Source organism: Eutrigla gurnardus (genome assembly GCF_963514095.1).
Source record: "Eutrigla gurnardus genome assembly, chromosome: 5".
Taxonomy (NCBI): Eukaryota; Metazoa; Chordata; class Actinopteri; order Perciformes; family Triglidae; genus Eutrigla; species Eutrigla gurnardus.
This window is the reverse complement of record NC_139919.1, coordinates 28,010,715-28,029,346: the sequence shown is the minus strand read 5'-3', so window position 1 is coordinate 28,029,346 and position 18,632 is coordinate 28,010,715. Positions and strand designations below refer to the sequence as shown.

The 18,632-nt window shown below is 46.0% G+C and overlaps 1 protein-coding gene across 4 annotated transcripts in view; it reads left to right on the top strand.

Annotated features, from left to right (window-relative positions):
• The window catches only part of LOC311013283 (connector enhancer of kinase suppressor of ras 2), a 53,702-nt gene that overhangs the window by 27,626 nt on the left and 7,444 nt on the right, over positions 1-18,632 (top strand). For 3 of the 4 annotated variants that reach the window (XM_084009330.1, XM_084009329.1, XM_084009332.1), the window contains exons 6-15: positions 3,834-3,953; positions 4,341-4,400; positions 5,009-5,077; positions 8,782-8,928; positions 13,061-13,188; positions 13,295-13,506; positions 14,611-14,697; positions 15,504-15,712; positions 18,309-18,346; positions 18,431-18,473. In XM_084009330.1, the coding sequence (XP_083865456.1) occupies positions 3,834-3,953; positions 4,341-4,400; positions 5,009-5,077; positions 8,782-8,928; positions 13,061-13,188; positions 13,295-13,506; positions 14,611-14,697; positions 15,504-15,712; positions 18,309-18,346; positions 18,431-18,473 (1,113 nt within the window). The remainder of the gene's footprint in view (positions 1-3,833; positions 3,954-4,340; positions 4,401-5,008; positions 5,078-8,781; positions 8,929-13,060; positions 13,189-13,294; positions 13,507-14,610; positions 14,698-15,503; positions 15,713-18,308; positions 18,347-18,430; positions 18,474-18,632) is intronic. The other variant, XM_084009331.1, reaches the window with a different exon arrangement.

The window sequence follows — 18,632 nt, the reverse complement described above, 5'->3', positions numbered from 1 at the left end:
AATGTGTTTTCTGTGCGTGTGCATGTCAGGGCACTGTCTTTTTGTGGGCATTTGTGGCACAAAACGAGCCTCGGGCCTTTTGGAGGCCCCGGTTCAGCTTCTGTGTGTGTGAGTGTGTGTGTGAGTGTGTGTGTGTGTGTGTGTGTGTGTGTGTGTGTGTGTGTGTGTGTGTGTGAGTGTGTGTGTGTGTGTGTGTGTGTGTGTGTGTGTGTGTGTGTGTGTGTGTGTGTGTGACAGAGAACTGTCCGTGTCCACGTGTGAAAGCTGGTGTCTGATCCGGGCTGACAGTTGGATCAGGACGCTTCCTGCTGCCATTCAAGGTCAGGTGGAGGAAACCAAAATAAATACAACGTGGGGGGGGGGGGGGGGGGGGGACTTAATGCAGAGAAACAAGTCCCACATCAGATGTTCTGATCAGTCCACGGTATATATGTGACTGTTTTACGTAACATCAGGCCATCTAGCTTGCTGTCATATAGAGAAGTGAAAAATAGAGTCTGATTTCTAAAATTAAGGAGATAAAAATACATAAAAACCTGTATTTATCCTTTATTTATGCAGGGAGACCTTATGATTCATGATGATCTTATTTAAGAATATTTAATAGTTTTTTTCACTAAGTGTGTTCACAGAGAAAAGTCGTGAGTCTCAATAAAAAGATTTGTTTCTTAACAAAATATGAAGTGATTCCAGCGTGTTTCAGTGTCATTTGAAGAGTTTTTTAGCACATTTTGATGAATATCTGGATAATGATCACGAATCGCAAATTATTTTGACCGTGATAATCGTGACATGACATCGTTTTGATTGTGACACACACGAACACACACACACACACACACACACACACCAGGTGCCAGACTAAAGGCCACACATGACTAAGTCTGTTATGTGTGGGAGGTTTATGTGTGAAACAGGGAGACAGCGTGAAGGCGAGGAGGAGGAGGAGGAGGAGGAGGTGTTTGCCTTTCAGACTCCTTGTTTACTACTCCAGGTCTTTTAAACAAACCAAATGTAGTGAAACGGCTGCTGAACAGCACACGACGGACAAAGCACAGATCTGGTGTTTTACCTCTGAATTATGAAACGGGACGTGTTCCCATTTGGAAGAAGGAACGTGGCCCATAATACAGTTATTATAGTGTAATATGGGACTTTTAACTGGCTAACTATCTACCTAACTGCTTACTGACTAATAACTATCTATCAGTGATGAATAGGCATCAGCCAGTATGAAACTTTCACATCACGGCCAAAAGAACTGCAAATTATTATGATCTCCATAATCATGAAAATGTGCTTAAAACTGTTCAAATGGCCCTTAAACATACTGGAATCACTTGTTTAGGAACACATATCTGTTTTGCCTCACAGATCTTTTTTTGGTGAGCATTCTTTTAAGTGAAAATGAAGCGAATGTTAAATAAGATTGTCATAAATCATAAGGTAGCCTTGCATAAATACAGGATACATCATGTGTATCCTGTATTTTCTTGAAATCAGGCTCTGTTTGGGAATAAACACTGCAGTCGTGTTGATAGATGGAGGCTGCTATAAAAACCAAGTGTGCATCAGGAACGGTTTATAGTTTTCTGAGAGGCAGGGAGACACGGAGCGTGCACGTAACCATGGTAACCCAGTGTAACTCCTGCTGTTTGTAACGGCGCGAGAAAATGAAGGAATTATTTATTATTTTTCCTCCGGGTTTTTAAATTGTTTTCATTTGTAAACAGAAATGAGCGGCGTTGAATAGACCTGCTCTCTAAAAGGGAACCCGGTCTGCAGACAGACAGGTCTTTTCTCACACATAGGTATTAGTGATGGAAGTGATGCGTGGAGGGAGACAGACAGGCAGGGAGACAGACAGGCAGTGTGAGGGAGTCTCCCGTCCAGCATGTTGTACATTTGTCAGCTTCTGCTCAATAATGTTGCAGACGGCCTGCAATCAGATGGACAGAGAGTGTGTGTGTGTGTGTGTGTGTGTGTGTGTGTGTGTGTGTGTGTGTGAAGGAGATAAGATATGAGCATGTGTGTGAGTCTGTGTGTCTGATGGAGCGTGAAGTGTGTGTGTGTGTGTGTGTGTGTTTGTGTGTGCATGCATGCATAAGGATGAGAGGAATTACATAAGACTGTCCTAGTTGTGTGTTTCCCCCCCTTCCCCTTGTTTTCTCCCCTCTCCTCCCTCCTCTTCCTCCTCCCTCCTCCTCCTCCTCCTCCTTCACTCCACCCCCCCCCCCCCCTCCTGTTCCTCGGCTCTGGTTTATATTCGTGCTCGTGCATGTGGAGGAGCGAGAGAAACGGCACGAGTGGACGAGGAAGAGAGGCAGCGGGTGAGGAGGGGGTGAGGAGGAGGGGGTGAGGAGGGCGGTGTGCAGCCAGGACTTAATCCATTTGGCAGCGTACTATGTCTGGCTTTCTGTTTGACTGCTCTTAAATCTCACGCCAGCCAGCCACATAAGTTAACTTCGCCTATAATCTGCGCTCTGATTCTCCCGGAGGCGTGTCAGATCTGAGGCTGGGCTGACTGACTGGTAACTGGCCTTTGTGTGTCTCCCCTGGGGGGGGAGTGGGGGGGGGGGGTCAGGACTATTAGTCCGGTGATCAAAGAGGGGATGCAACAACATTGTCACTGGCTGTGGTTTCCAGCCAGGGACTCCGTCGGCTATTTATGGCTCTATAGATGGAGGATCGGATACACGCTGCTCGGCTGTTACCCCCCCCCCCCCCCCCCCCCCCCAAACACACACACACACACACACACACACACTTATTTCTCACTTATCTATATGCCCCCCCCCCCCCTGTTTGTTTATTCAAAATGTAGCTTGTTTGTTGTCTGTGGATGACGCCGACACGTCGACTACTACTGTCTGTAAACAAAAACACGCAGTCTAATGTTCAAATAACTGACCCAGAAAAGGATGGATGTGTGTGTGTGTGTGTGTGTGTGTGTGTGTGTGTGTGTGTGTGTGTGTATGTATGTGTGTGTGTGAGAGAGAGAGAGAGAGAGAGAGAGAGAGAGAGAGAGAGAGAGAATATAAGCATCACATAGCCAGCTCACTGAAGATCCTCCACCTTTTTCTCTCACACTGTATGAATCATAGACTCTGAGCTATAGCGTGTGTGTGTGTGTGTGTGTGTGTGTGTGTGTGTGTGTGTGTGTGTGTGTGTTGAAGACCTCTGTTCATCTCATCAACTATAATCCGGTAATTGCTCATTAGGATTGAGATCAGGAGATTATTTTCTGCAGGGTTCATCACTGTCGTGCTGCTGGTGTGACTGCAGCCGACGTATGTTCTGTTACATGAGTGTGTGTTACGTCCCTGCGTGAGTGTGTGTGTGTGTGTGTGTGTGTGCTTTGCAGTGATGTGATGAGGCAGGATAACCAGGGCAACGGTCTCCGTGAAGCCCGCTGTAGCCAGTCAGCCGCGATTAGAAGGCAGGAGATGCCGCTGATGATGAATAACTGGCGTGAAACAGTCGAGGTTTGTTTGCAACAAAAGGCGAGGTGAAAGCACGCCGCTTCGTTTGGCTGATGTGTCTCGTGAAAAAGGAAAATACAGCAGATAATGTCACGATGTGTGGTATGTGGTTGTGATGAGATCCCTGCTCTGTAATGTGGATGTTGGGGACACGCCGGCGGACCCACTGTGACAGGAAACAGTTTGTGTGGCGGAGTGATGAAAGTGGCGATGTGGAACAATCTGATGGAATGATTTCTGTTTCACCTCCTGCAGCTAGGTCACGGCGTCCCTCACGGGCCAAAACCAATCTCAATAACTTTCTCTTTTTGTCACTCTCTCCCTCTCTCCTCCCTTCACCTCTGATGCCAGTGTAAGACCTTGGCCGGGATATGCGACCACATCATCTCCCTGTCGTCAGACTCTCTGGTCTCCCAGTCCGCCCATCTGGAGGTGGTCCACCTGACCAGCATCATGCCCAGTGAAGGGCTGGTAAGGACACATGGACACTTTATTTTTAACATTCTTCTTTCACAGCTATTAATAGTGTTTTTTACATGACTGGATCAAAAAAAAAATGTCCTCATTGCACGACGGGATAATCATTTAATATTCAGGTTGTGTAAATATGCAATGTCTGCCTCTTACATTATTCACTGTTGTGGGACTTCAGGTCAAAACGTGAGACTTGAATGTTTTTTTTTTTTTAAATCATCAAGTCAAGTCAAGTTTTAAGTACAAATGACGACAAAAGATGGGAAAAACATGAACAAATCTCGAGGTTGAGGTGAAGACTGATTGTCTTGACGAGAGTCCGAGACAGAGACACATTCCCGGATGTAAGACAGACCGTCATGTCGTCCTCTGCTTGTGTTCCAGGGGATGTATATAAAGTCGACGTATGACGGACTCCACGTCATCACCGGAACCACAGAGAACGTGAGTTTTGTTTCACAACCCACCGACGACAACAAATACAGCTTTTAGAAACTGATAGCTGATCAGTTTTGATGTTTAATCAAAGCTAGCTGGTATACAAGCATCCAGATTCTACTTTTTATTATTTCAACTGCACCCAGTTGAGTGAAAAACCATAAAAAATTCAAAATGTTAACCTTTTACATTGTTACATAAGTATGATTTTTATTTATTCATTTTAATATGTTAGAAGCTGTTTAGAGCTAGTGTTACTCATAATAACAATAATAAAATGCACTTTATTTATATATCACTTTTCATAAAATGCAGCTCAAAGTGCTTTACAAAAAAAAGAAATAAAAAAGGAATGAATAAAGTCATAAAAATACTAGAAGTAAACCAAGTTCATAATGTAAAAACAGTTTTTAAGATGTCATAAAACAAGTAAAGTAATAATACTGAAAAACAGTAAAAGTCACAAACAGTTGAATGAAAAGTAGGAATTAATTCAAAGCAATTTCATCAAATAAATGTGTTTTGAGTTTAAAATGACGACTCCGTCTCTGATATCTATTTTAAATAGCTGTGGAAACATCTCCTTGATCACATGATGTGTATTTCCTGTCTAGTCTCCAGCAGACCAGTGTAAGAAGATCCACGCGGGGGATGAGGTCATCCAGGTCAACCACCAGACAGTGGTGAGTTAAAACGCCTTCCAAACACAGGAAACGCACTTCCCCTCGTGTTCCCGCCGCCGTGCTGCGTTTGAGGAGACATCAAGGTCCACGACATCCGCCACCGCCACGCTGCTGCTTCCTGTCCCGCGCCGCCATGTGGCTGATTAAAGGTTGCTGCAGGAGATTACAGGACGACTTTTGTTCCGTCCAGTCGCCCCCCCCTCTGTCTGGTGTGATATGTGAGCTCGTGTTCCACTTTCAGACTTGAATACGTTGTATTTCTGCCTTCCACTCATCACATCAGAGAGAGAGGCGCGGGGAAACGGGCAGCCATTTTAAATGGAGCGGCGCCTTGTGGGAGCGTGTGATTGAGCGTCTATCGCCTGTGCTGTCAACTCTGGCACAAACGATTTGTTCCAGCATTTTTATTTGAGATTTCTGAGGGAGAGGGGGGAGGGAGGGGGGGTGTCGTAGACGTCTTCTGTGAGGAGTGTTTCCCTCGTACGTCTCGATGGGCGCCGCTCACGCGGAAGCGTGCGGGCGGCGAGGGAGACGGTTTTATCTCGCTCTCCGTCCTCGGGGTGACGGTGCAGATCGCACCCCGCCAGGCTCACAGCTCCAACCTCTCGTTCCTCCCTCAGCTAGACCCTCACCGCTCTGATCCCTCACCCTGGGGGAGGAGATAAGCAGAGGAGGGAGGCTGAGGTGTGTGATGGGGATGAGAGCTGGGAGAGTGGGGTTCAAACAAAGGGAGGAGGAAGTCAAGTCCTGATGGAGCTGCTGAGGAGGAGAGATGGAGTTGTGATGACATCATCACGTATTTAGCTCCTCTTTGAGAATCCCACTTCAAAAATGGTGTCTTTATTTTTAGCTCCGCTTCCCCTTTGAGGTGAAAATGTGGAGTTTGGTCCAATAACAAACCGATTGTTTGAAGAGGCAACATAATTACGTGGAGGTAATAGCATCTGGGAAAATAATGAAGACCCCGGGGATTTGGAGAAAACCTCTACGGCAGCAGTTTATGCTCTATTATTATTATTATTATTATTATTTTTGGTCCCCCCCTCTCCTCTCTGCATATTTGCAGAACAGAAGACTCCTAAACTGGCCCGGTTAGGACGGGCTCTGTGTTTGCCGTTAACATACACCGCTGTGAGCTGGAGCTCAGCGAGGGTCACGTGATCTTCGTCCAGGGTCACGCTCAGTTCAGTGGATTCACCATTTAGGAAATGTCAGTGGATTCTCCGTCAAAAGCAGAACCAGAAACCCAGCCTGCTTTTTTCTAAGCAGAAGAACTCGAGGACGTCGTCTTCATTTGTTGTTATTATTTGTCTCATATCCGACAGTTAGCTTAGCTTAGCATGGCTGTCGCTCATTCATCGTAAATGTGAGAGTCTTATCATCCGAGTCGGAAGCAGCTGCTCAAGAACTTTGTCTAAAACTGGGATTTATTTTATTATTTAAATCAGGTGCTTTATCAGAGAAGATCTGATCAGTGATTCAAAGCCAGTTTTGATCTTTTAAGGTTTTTGACCAATATGTGATTTTTGGAGCCGATTCTGATATTATGGAGTAAAAAAATCCCAATATCCATATATTAAATAAATGATAAAAACATATTTGTGACTACAAATGAAGCCGTCTGAGTCAGTGATCCATAATCCTCTTCTAAAAACACACTTTAATCAGAACGGATATCCTAATTGAATATGATCTGTTTCATTCCTTATTATTTTAATCCTGCCGTTCTTGTATTTTATCGTCCACCTTGGTATTTATTTCCTCTCTGCTGGTCGATATATGTAATGACACCATTTTTATGTGCTGATGCCCATGAATCGGTCCGGCTCTAGTTTCCAGTTCTCCCAGTTCGGGTTGATTCCTCCGTTAGATGAACTGCAGCGTGTCCTCGTGTTTCCCCACAACAGCAACAGGAAACGGGCCTCTAAAAGGCTGACACAGGCGGGTCATCACTGTGTCAGGAATAAGGTCAGAGCCGTTCTGTCTGTGTGTGTGTGTGTGTGTGTGTGTGTGTGTGTGTGTGTGTGTGTGTGTGTCGCGGCCTCAGCGGACGCTTCCAGTAGCTGAGACCAGTGTAGCCAATCAATGGCCTGACGAGGAGCACGAGCTCTGGAGACACGCCGGCCGGAAACACGAGGAAAACGCTGCAGTCAGCACTCCTCGCCTCGCTTTCTCAGAACTCAAACACAGCGACGGAGGCGTGCTTTCTTTGAATGTGTTCTCAGATCAGTGGAGCCGGGACGCAGCGGTGCATTGTGGGCCTGTAGTCGGAGCAAACAAAGTGTAATGGAGATGTAGTAACACATGAGAAGTGTAGAGGGTACAGATACTTGTGTTCAAAAAGTACGGATTCAACTTCTTTACTCAAGTAAAAGTAAAAAAGTGCAGGTTCTGAAATTAAATTCAAATATTAAGTAAAGATTTTCCCTATGAAGGACATTTCTACTGGCTGTTTTTCTGCAAGGCTAACTCATATTAATAATAAAAAGAATCCATAATTTCCTCTCAAATGCATTAGAATTAAAGTAACAAGCCTGTTTTTAAAATATGAGGAGTAGAAAGTACAGATATTTGTTTTAAAATGGAGGAGAAGTAAAAAAAGTTGTCAGAAAAATAAATACAGATACCTGAAAATTGTACTAGTAACAAAGTATTTGTACTCTTGAAGCCTGGATATCACATGAACCATGTTAGAGGTACAAAACACCCAGAGAACATTAACATTACTGCCAAAAAAACGTGTTAGTATCAAAATCCACAGAGTGGTATTTATTACTCCTTGGATCTCATGTATTTCCTCTCCGTCCCTGTTTGCAGTGTTAACGCTGTTTTGTTGAAGTGAGAAAATTAAAGATAAGACACATAGTGGCAGACAATTATGCAAATTTATTTGTTGGCAGCTCCATTTTTTTTGGACATTTACCAAAATTGTTGTGGAAGATTTCAAGTGACTAACTAAATCGTAGTGGTTTAAACGTATCACGTTGCTGTGTAATTGAATTCTGCAGGCTTATGCTTGTATTGTGTTACACTGATGTTGTTGACCTCATTTATATCAGTGAGACTAAATATTAAACACCCCTAATTAGAAGTCAGTTCAACAGCAATGCAAAACGACCATGAAATTTAATTTCATTTAATCAACTCCTCCCAAGTCTGAACATCGTGACCTTCGTTAAGGGGAGAGCATCCATCGCAGACTTATCAGACTTTCATGTCACCATTACCTCGGCCAAAATTCACAATATTATCCCGATGAATCATACAAATGTATTGCAGCTCTCTTGTATCGGCCTGCATTCAAATAACCTGCCAGATATGTGATGCCTGGAAGTACATTAATAGTGGTGACATGAAGAAAACATACTGTATGATGTCCTGGATGAACAGTGGTCTTTATAAAAGGCAGCAGGGGGGGTCACACCCGAGGTTTAGGGGTCAAGACCTTTGCTCTCTCTCCCTCGTTTCCCATCATCTCTCTACCGTCCAAGTCTTAAAAAAAAACAAGTATCACGGATGTTTTGGACGATATCAGGATCTGTGCCTGGTGGGTTTTTAAACATCTGAATATATTCATGTGGTCGATCACCTCGGCAGATTTGGTTGTTTCGGTAGCCTGATGAGTGTGTGTGTGTGTGTGTGTGTGTGTGTGTGTGTGTGTGTGTGTGTGTGTGTGTGTGTGTGTGTGTGTGTGTGCTCCTCAGGTGGGCTGGCAGCTGAAGAACCTGGTCAACGCCCTGAGGGAGGACCCGTGCGGCGTCATCCTCACGCTGAAGAAAAGGCCCCAGAACACCCTGAGCTCCACGCCGGCTCTGCTCAGGAACGTCCGCTGGAAACCGCTGGGCCTGCAGGTAACCCCCGGCAACGCACAAACGGACTCAGTGACCTGCTGGTTCTGAACCCTGGAGTGTGACTGGTGTGTTTGTGTGCTTCCTGTGGAGGTGGAGGGTGATGTAGCAGCGAGGACAGTGAGCTGCGTTACACCGCCGGCTTTATCTCCGACGACTCGCTCGCCGCTCTCCTCACCGCCCACGCTGCACTCTCCCCACCGCCGATTTCAACAAATATTTTCAGAGGAAACTTGTTCACTGTGTGACCTCGCATCAATCCTCCTGTCGAGTGTTTCAACATCTCTTTTTTATTTGTATTTATTCATTTTACCCTCTGTCGTACCGCCGGCATTCACAAAAAAAACCTCCATCTGAAGAGAAGCATTTTTTTTTTAAATAGATGGAGATAAATTGAGATAGTGAAGCTAATTAAATCTTCTATTTGCAGGTTTAGTAGCCGTGTGAATGATTTAAAAGGTATAATACGGTCTGACCTCGCTGCTCTGGGAGCCGGCGCGGGTCACTTAAAGGTCCCGACCACATTCATATTCATATTTACAGAGACTTTCAGGTCTTGATTCATTCAACCTTTGGCCCCCAAAGGAAGTTCCTTTTTTTTTTTTAGTAAATTTTTAATGTACAGTAGATTTAAAAGGCTCATTTGAAGGCTTCCAGGTCAGAGTGAGTCCTTGCCTTTTCACTTAAAGGCGAAGACTTTGTCGATCACTGACATTTCAGCACAACGGAAAGAGCGAGCCATGGCGAGGTTCGAGCCTCAGAGCGTCGTATAAGTGCACCACACACATGTATGTTCCGCTCCGTGTTCAGTGTAATGGCCTAGAAACCATTAAAAGCCTGTAATAACCTCCAACTTCATCGCCGTCTCCGTCTCTAACAAGGTTGCTGCCTTGTTAGATCATCGCTCCGAGTTGTTACCGTGAGCTCATTGTTTGCTGCGTACAACAGCAAAGGATTGTGGGATGGGAGGCCGCAAAGACACAAAACAAAACCCGCCCAGATCAGAGCGCGGAGCGTTCTGTGGGAGAGAAGAGAAGAAAGGAGTGTTTTAGATTTGTTCTCTCCCAGAAAGACCGGAGCTCTTAATTATTCATAAAGCAACTACAGGCAGCTCCACTGGCTCAGAAACAAGAGCCGCTACTCAGCAAATACTGGAGATAATGCACCCAATCCAAAATGTGTGCGTGTGTGTGTGTGTGTGTGTGCACATTTCTCAGCATGGCCACATATGCACGCTGGTCCAGGTGTTTGTCGCTGCGATATGAGATGTTTTTCCGTTATCGGTTGAGTTGCTCCTTTGAGAGGGCGAAAGGAACTGGGTCACTGCTCTCCGTGAGCTCGGGTTTTTTTTAGGATACATACTGTACTGTACCTACACACACATACAAACACACACACACACACACACACATACAAACACACACACACACACACACACAAACACACACACACACATACAAACACACACACACACACACGTCTAAGCCGGGGTATTAGACGCTGAAACGCACGGCTGCGAAGTTTAGCCCCGAATGTGGCAAATGTTCAGCTGGGATTTTAATTGAATCCACAAAAGAAACAATTTATCTCTGCAAATTATCATGTGATTCCAAAAATCCCCCTCCAAATCCCTCCGTGGCAACCGTCTTTCTATTCCGCTCGATAGCGACTCGTCCTCTCGCTCTTCTTTCTGTGCGTTTGTGTCGTACACAGATGGAGGAGAAGCAGTTTAATGATGCCAGGCCGACAAGTGGAGGATTTCTGTGAAGGATGCACATGTAGGGCGGCGTTTCACGCACGACACGCTTTCACATCAAAGGTCACTTCACGGGTCACACATGTGCCACGCATCGACCCCCCGCTTTCACGAATCTGTTATATCTAGATGCATAAATAATTAGCCTGCTATTTTTAGGCGCTATGTATTATTGAATGGGCGCCGGGTTAACAGTACTTTACTTCGGCCTACTTTTGTGACGGCTAATGCAACCGTGAAGATAAATGTTTGATTTAAAGATCTCCGTCCCGTGATCTTCATCAGCAGATGAAGTCTGAGGCTCAAAGTTCAGACGCCCTTAAAGTGCTCAGAAACCAATTAGGATGAAATATGATCGGACATTACCTGCTGATGAAGATCAGGTGACGCCACGGAAAGCTGGAGAGCCGCCACTAAAATGGAACGGAAGCTTTATACGATGCTCGATGAGAGGAAAAGGGCTTCGGCTCGCACGTTTGTTCGGTAAACGGGAAGCTGACTGGAAACGGTGCCCCCCCCCCTCCAAAACCACGACATGTTGTTTTTCACACGTCGGCCTGTGGATGGCTTACACTGTCGAGATCTGACATTTTAACTGGTGAGCTTCTTTTCCATATTTGTCTGGATTCATCTCAGCCTGATCAGTAAAATATTCTTGACTTCTGGACACGACTTGGCTAATTAGTTGCTTTTTTTTGACAGCTATTCCCAGTGGAATTGATATGGGATTCAGATCAGACTCTGGAGTTGCCAATATTAACAGCTGATATCGGTATGTTTATTAATCTGCCAAGGACGCTGCGTTGTCAGGAGGCCTGATTTTCAATCCAAGAGAAGACTGTCATTAACGCTGTGAAACAGGCACTTCGTTAACTTGTCCTCAGCTCGTCAGTATCAGGCTACATGTTGCTCCATACATAAGAAGCAATAGCTTTTATTGTGAAAAATGTTCTTTTATTTTTAAGTAAGTAGCCTAAATATTTGATTGTCAAAGGACAGATACAGTATATCCTTAGTTTAACTAACACATACTGATATCGTTGTCAGGCTTCATTAAATCCACTTTATATATTAAATGTTACGTGTGAGTGTGTGTGTGTGTGTGTGTGTGTGTGTGTGTGTGTGAGTGTGTGTGTGTGTGTGTGTGTGTGTGTGTGTGTGTGTGTGTGTGTGTGTGTGAGTGTGTGTGTGTGTGTGTGTGTGTGTGTGTGTGTGAGAGGATTTGAGCAGCACATTTTTTCGGTCGGACACAACAGGGGTCAGATGGTTTAAGTGCTGTTTTAACAGACTAGAATTTGGCCTGCTGTGGAGGTCCAATCTCTCTCTACCCCCCTCCACCCCCCCACCGTTCTCCATGCAGGCAGCAGTGGGCTGTAATCACTAAATTACTGTTTTCACTCTCAGCTCCAGTCACCACACAGCACAGCCCCCCCCCCCCCCCTCTCTCTCTCTCTCTCTTTGTCCTATTTCCTCTCTCTCTCTCACGTCCCTCTCTTTCCACGCCGTCTTCATTATTTATTGTGAAGCCGTCTTACTGTAAGCTGCCTTCATAGGAGGAAGTGAGAGAGAACGAGATGAAGAAGGGACAGGGCCTGGGGGTGGAGGTAGTGAGGAAGGGGAGGGGGATGGATGGAAAGTTTGGAATATGAAATGAATTTGCCTAATGCACTGTTGATGAAATGATGAAACACTGAGCTTCCATTAATGAGAGCCTGCCTCGCCGGCGTCCAGGGCTGTTTATCCATTCTCTCCACACTCACTCTCCTCTCTAAAAAAAAAAAAAAACGGAGCGTCCTACTCAGACGTGCAGCTAAAACATCCACATTTTAATAAAAAAAAAAGAAATCTGAAAACCCGTCCTCGGGGGAGCGATCGTCTGAGCGAGCTGCCTGTTTGTCACTCTTCCAGCTGGAGGATGGAAATACCACTCACTTGAAAATTCAAACTGAGTTTGGATTCCTCGTTCTCACGGAGGAGCAACGCCACGACAAAATGAATCTACGTGTCCTTGAGTCGAGCCGAGGCGGGAGGCCACGCTCGCTCTCCTCTGCCTTCTCTCGTCGTATCACGGGGAGGAAGAACGAGAGGAGGGGTTGTCATGGGAACAGACGTGGAGAGCCCGGTGCGAGTGAAGAGGCTTGAGACAAAATGACGGAATAGTGAAGCGATTGAACGTGGGAGAGGCTGCACAGTCAAGAAAAAAGACAACATAGCAGCAGCTGTGAGGAAATAACTCTCTGGTTTGTTATTCAGGGTTAAAACAGTAGAAGGAAGACAACGCAAATAAAAACCATCTAGTGCTGCAGGTCCCAGATCCTCATCAACCCAGATCACAACCTAATGAAACACTGTCATGTCACCCTTTGCTTCTCCCTCCAGCCGATCCCCACCAGCCCCACCAGCACCTCCCCGACCCCCGTCGGGACTCTGGGCATGTCCAAGATGGACGCTCCCAGCATGCAGGACGTCTACATCCTGTCCCCCGTCTCCGGACTCTACAGCACCAGGTGGGTTCATGATGATCACATGAATTCTTATGATCCTGCTGATGATGATGGTGATGGTGATGGTGATGGTGATGATGATGGTGATGGTGATGCTGCTCCCCCCCAGGGAGGAGCTGGGTCTGATGTCATGTGACGACATCAGCCGCTACAGCGTGAGCTCCCAGTCCGGCTCCAAAGGTTCGGAGGCGGTCAGCTACTACCTGGACCAGGACAGCGGTCAGTACTTCTCCCTGCTGGAGGGAGACGGACCCCCCGGGTCCGACTACGACAGGGGCCGCAATACGGGGGTTCGCCGGCGGGACAAGACCCCCACCCACGGTAAGACGGGAGGGTTTCCCACGGTGTGAATGTGGTGGCATGCCGTCTCCCACCGGTCTTCTCAGCCTTTTCTCAGAGCTCCTCCTCCTTCATCGCTCTCTCCATGGCAACGCTTCTGTGTGTCTTTACCTCGCGTACGCACATCCCCAAAAACACAGATCACATGCCAACGGGTCAGTCCAACCACACTGTGTCCAGCCCCCCGTCTCACCCCCCACCTGTCTCACCCTCGTCCAAGACAGCTTCCTAGACATCCTGTACCTTCTCGGGAGACTCTCAAGGGGCCAATGATGTGCAAGGCGAGGGTCATGTGACAGAAGTAGGCTTGTGCCGATCAGGTCACATATGTACGATTGAACAGATGATCTATATTTTCCCCCGCACTGATATTAAGATGATTTTAACTAACATCCTATCGCGATGAAAAAAATTAAGAATGCTTCTTTTTTTAATAGAATTTTTTTTAAGTTGAAATACACTGTTTGCCATAAAGTTGGAATATTTTGTTTTTAGAAACAATCCTCTGTTTATTCCTATTTAAATGCATCAGTAATCCCTTTAGACCAGGTGCAGTGATTACATTATGTGTCACAATTAGCCAGGTGAAATGAATTAATTCATAACATTTGTTTGCCGTTAAAAAAGACAAGACATTTGCAAATTATTCCAACTTCATGGGCGACCCTGTATTTGAAATAAAATAGCATAGCATTTAGCCGCTAAAGAACCTGATGTTTCCCTTGGGAGTTGGTGGAGACCAAAACAGAGTTAAAAAGAGAGTCAATATGAAACATACGTACTGTCAGACATGTAACATGTAGATAATAGCTCACCAGTGGTTATTGGCCAACAGTAAGCATGCTAGCAGATTAGCATGCTAGTAGATTAGCTTGCTAGCACGACTTGTTCAGTTATCCCTGTTTGCGAGAAAAAAAGAACTAGCCGTCCCTCGAGAGTCTCCCTCCCCCTCACCTGCACACATGTTGTCTCACCTGTCCACCCTTCCAGCTGTCTCTCAGTCACCGCCCCCCTCCCCCCACACTCTCCTCCCTCCCCCAACCTCACCCCCGAGACGACTATCTGATTGCTGATTGGTCATTCCAGGTGACCTCAGGCCCGTTTCCATGCCTCCCGAATATAACTGGATGGCCGAGCCCAAGGAACCCAGCATGGGCAAGAGAGGGAGCCGAGGTACACACACACACACACACAAACAACACAGCCCCTCACACACACACACACACACACACACACAACGGGTTGGACTGCTGCTGCGCTTCGCTCCATCCTCGGCCTCCTCCACACATTTCAGCTCATCCTCTGGTTCTCCATGGTGGTGTGGTTGTGTGGCGATACATATCTGCCCAGGTATGTATCTGACAGAGCCAAACAACATAAATGCAAGGACGTTGCATTTATAACAAGCTGGTTCTGGAAAGCGAGGGCATTTCTATGTGACCGACTCTAACCAGCTTCACCGTTTTGCGGCAAGACTCCATCTGTATTCGAACCGAGGGTCCTCGCTCCACTCCAGAAAAGTCCATGAATATCATTAAAGTGCAACAGCCTGCTGCCTTTCTCCTTCTCCTGCTCTCAGTCGCTCTCTTTTTTCAACATTTAAGTATATGGATAATAAACAAACGAGTGGAGCCGAAGCAGGATGAAACTTTCTGTGACTGAGGAGATTTAGCCTCCAAATCAGCATAATCATTGCAGACAGATTAGCGCTCGTGTCCCCGGTTGTGGATCCATATCGGATGCTGCTGCTCTGAGGCGTTTTATCCCTTTCTGTCAGGTTTTTATCTGTAAAGGGTTCTATTCGCCCTCGTCTGTATCTACTCAGGGGGGGGTGGAGGGGGTCTCCCTCAAATCTACGACGCTATCCCCCTTCCTCCCCCCCGCCTTTGTGGTTTTCCTCCCTCTTGTCATCCCTTCGGTTGGGCCTGTCCATCCTCTTAACCGCTCCGTGCCTCTACCCCTCTCACCCCCTCCCACAGATTCAGACAACTCCCTGTTGCGTTACCTTAGCGACGACAAGATCCTGGTGATCGAGGAGGAGCCCGAGGGTCCGGGCAGAGAGAGCCGGCGGGATTCCACCAGACGCTCGCGGCGTAAGAGCCGCAATCCCAGCAGCCCTAGCTTTCCCATCAGCCCCTCCATGCTGTCCTCCACCCTGCGCCTAGACCAGCCACCCGATGCTTTGCCTGTACGTACGCGGACTCTTGACCCGGGGTCTGTTAAATGTGGTGGTGGTGTGTGTGTGTGTGTGTGATTTGTGTTAACGTGTAAAGGATCCAAACACTAGAAGACAGGAGATTTTATTCTGGTCTTTTATTCAACGTTTATACCTGTAGTACCCCTCTGAGCCACACGGGGGAGCCTGAATGTTCCTATTACTTATGACATTGAATCTAATCTACAATCTGAGACGTTTGGAGGTCAAATGTCTCGTCCTGCTAACGACTCAGAGACCCTGTTTTTATACGCAGGGGTTCAAAGGTCGGATTGTTGCGTGTTTCACTAACTTCCCATCATATGTTTTGGAGGAGATATAGCTAAGGGAAATAAATGTAGCGGGTTAAACGCTGCAGTGTTAGTGGAGTTAGGTAGTTTATCGTTTCATTTGGCATTCCTTGCCTTTTACAGCTGGCATTTTGACTTGTCGTAATAGTAAAAAGCACGGGTGCCGCTAATAACTTTAATGACGGCCCATTCAAGTGTCCCAGTAACCGAGTGGGACGGTGAGCCGGCATCCCCGACACCGGGACCCTGAAAGCCCAAGCAGCTAAATGGGATTCAGTCTAATTTTATTATTAACTCCTGTGCTTTTCCTACTGTGAAATGTTCAAATGTTCAGGTCTATTAGCGACACTATAATCACCTTCAAGTCTTTAATCCCAACTCACTCACACAACTCTCTTTTTAGGAGGTTTTAATCCGAGGAAAAGAGAGACGTTCTCCCGTTTCCTGTTGTATTAAACATTCTAGGCCTGAACCCAAAACGCTGATACGGACAAAATAAAGCTATCGCTACAGAAATATGTAAATACATTACAAGTGGCTGCAATTTGCATCGATTTGCATCAATTTTGCATCTTTGCATTGACCTCAACAAAATATAATAATTAATAACACACTATAGCGGTGAGGATGGGGACTCATTTTATGAATAGATCTCTGTGTTGCATTTAGTGTCGCTTGAAATATTCCTAATGACTATAGCTGAAGTTAAACCTTAACAATAATAATAATAATAATGATTTTTCCGGGATTCCTGAGAGAGAAAAGATCACATTTTCAAAAATAATTATATAAAATATGAATGCCCGTCCTCTGAGAGGGAGACTGATGGGTCACGGCGTTTACAGATTCACACACGTTGCTGTCGGAGCGTTGTGATGTCGTTGTGATGTCGTCGTGATGTCGTTGTGATGTCAGGTAGAGGAGACAAAGGAGAGGGGGGATGATTGGTGTTGTCGCACGGCCGCCAGCTTCTAGGATTATGAGAATGACAGTGTGACACTCTCCCACACGCCCCTCTTTAACTTTTCTCTCATGCACACACACACACACACACACACACACACACACACACAGAAACACACACACACACACACACACACACACACACACACACACACACACACAGAAACACACACACACACACACACACACACACACACACAGAAACACACACACACACACAGAAACACACACAGGGGAGTGCATTTGTATGCAGGGTGGCCATCTCACGACTCATCCTAACTCATCCTAATATCCCCGTCTCCTCGGACACGCCTGGGTCTAAATAGGGGTTTATTCTGGACAAACACATACACTTGCATGCGCACGTGCACACACACACACACACACACAAACACACACACACACACACACAAACACGTATCCCCGTGAGGAGGTGCGTGACTCAGCATCAGCCGGACCAATTACAAGCACGGCTGACAGAGTGTGCCTAACACACACACACACACACACACAGCGTGCTAACAGTTTAGCTAACACCAGGCCTCTCAGCTGTGTGCTGCTGATGGAGGTGACTCATATCTCTTCTGTTGCACATGAAGTACACTATCCTGCACTAACAATCGCAGGCTAACGTCAGTGATCGTACCGTTTCCTCGCTCTCGTTCTCTCCGTGTGATTAACACGACTCAGCAGCTTCTCAGCCCCCAGAAAATAAAACAGCTTATTTTAACTTTACGTTTGTAGGACAACCTGTAGGCAAGCAGAAGTACAATCAATCACTGGTGATGCTTAGGGGTTAAAAACCAAGCCTGCTGGCTCAGTTTGGCTCAGAGGCCCCCGCTCTTTAAAAAGGATGTCCACACTCGGGGCAGAGATTAGCCAATAAAGCATTTTAATAATACCCAAATGGATGGATGTGTGTGTGTGTGTGTGTGTGGTTTTCTAAAGTGTTTAACCTACAAATCCTTGTTAGGGTGTCCTCACGTTCACGTCGGCTGGTTTACTACAGCGGTGTGATTTAATTCCAATAAATGGAAAAGAAGGGAGGCTGAAATAACTACATGATGATGATTTGTAAAAAGTCTGAAGTCCTGGTGTGTGAGGTCTGAAACAGCTGTTTTTATATTATTATATTAATGTACTGCTTTCTCACAATATGTCTGTTTTATTACCTGTTTTTGATGGATCACTCATATGTTTATTATTAGAAAGAGCCTGATATGATAGCAGCCAACATGCACAGACAGTAGAAGTGTGACGGTTTTGTGCTGCCGTGAGTTTTTCTCTAATGAAGTCTCTTCTCCTCCCGTCTCTAGCGAGGTGCCGACACACTGCGAGCAGACACGATAGACAGGTGAGTTCCACCGCCGTCTTCCTTCATTCCTGCTGATCCAAGGAGCGTTACCTTACATCACACTCACCCCGTGTCCTCCTGCAGGTACTCCGGCTCGGGGAGCTCGGGAGCCGCCTCCATGAGGAAGGTAGGAGCACTGCTTTTCTATAACACTTCGGATTATTCACCTGATTTAAAAAGAAATACTTTCACATTTTTTATGTAATAGTTTAACATTACAAACACATTCATTCAGGACTGTAACAATGAAATAAAAGAGAAACGGTCAAATGAGGTAAATTGGTTT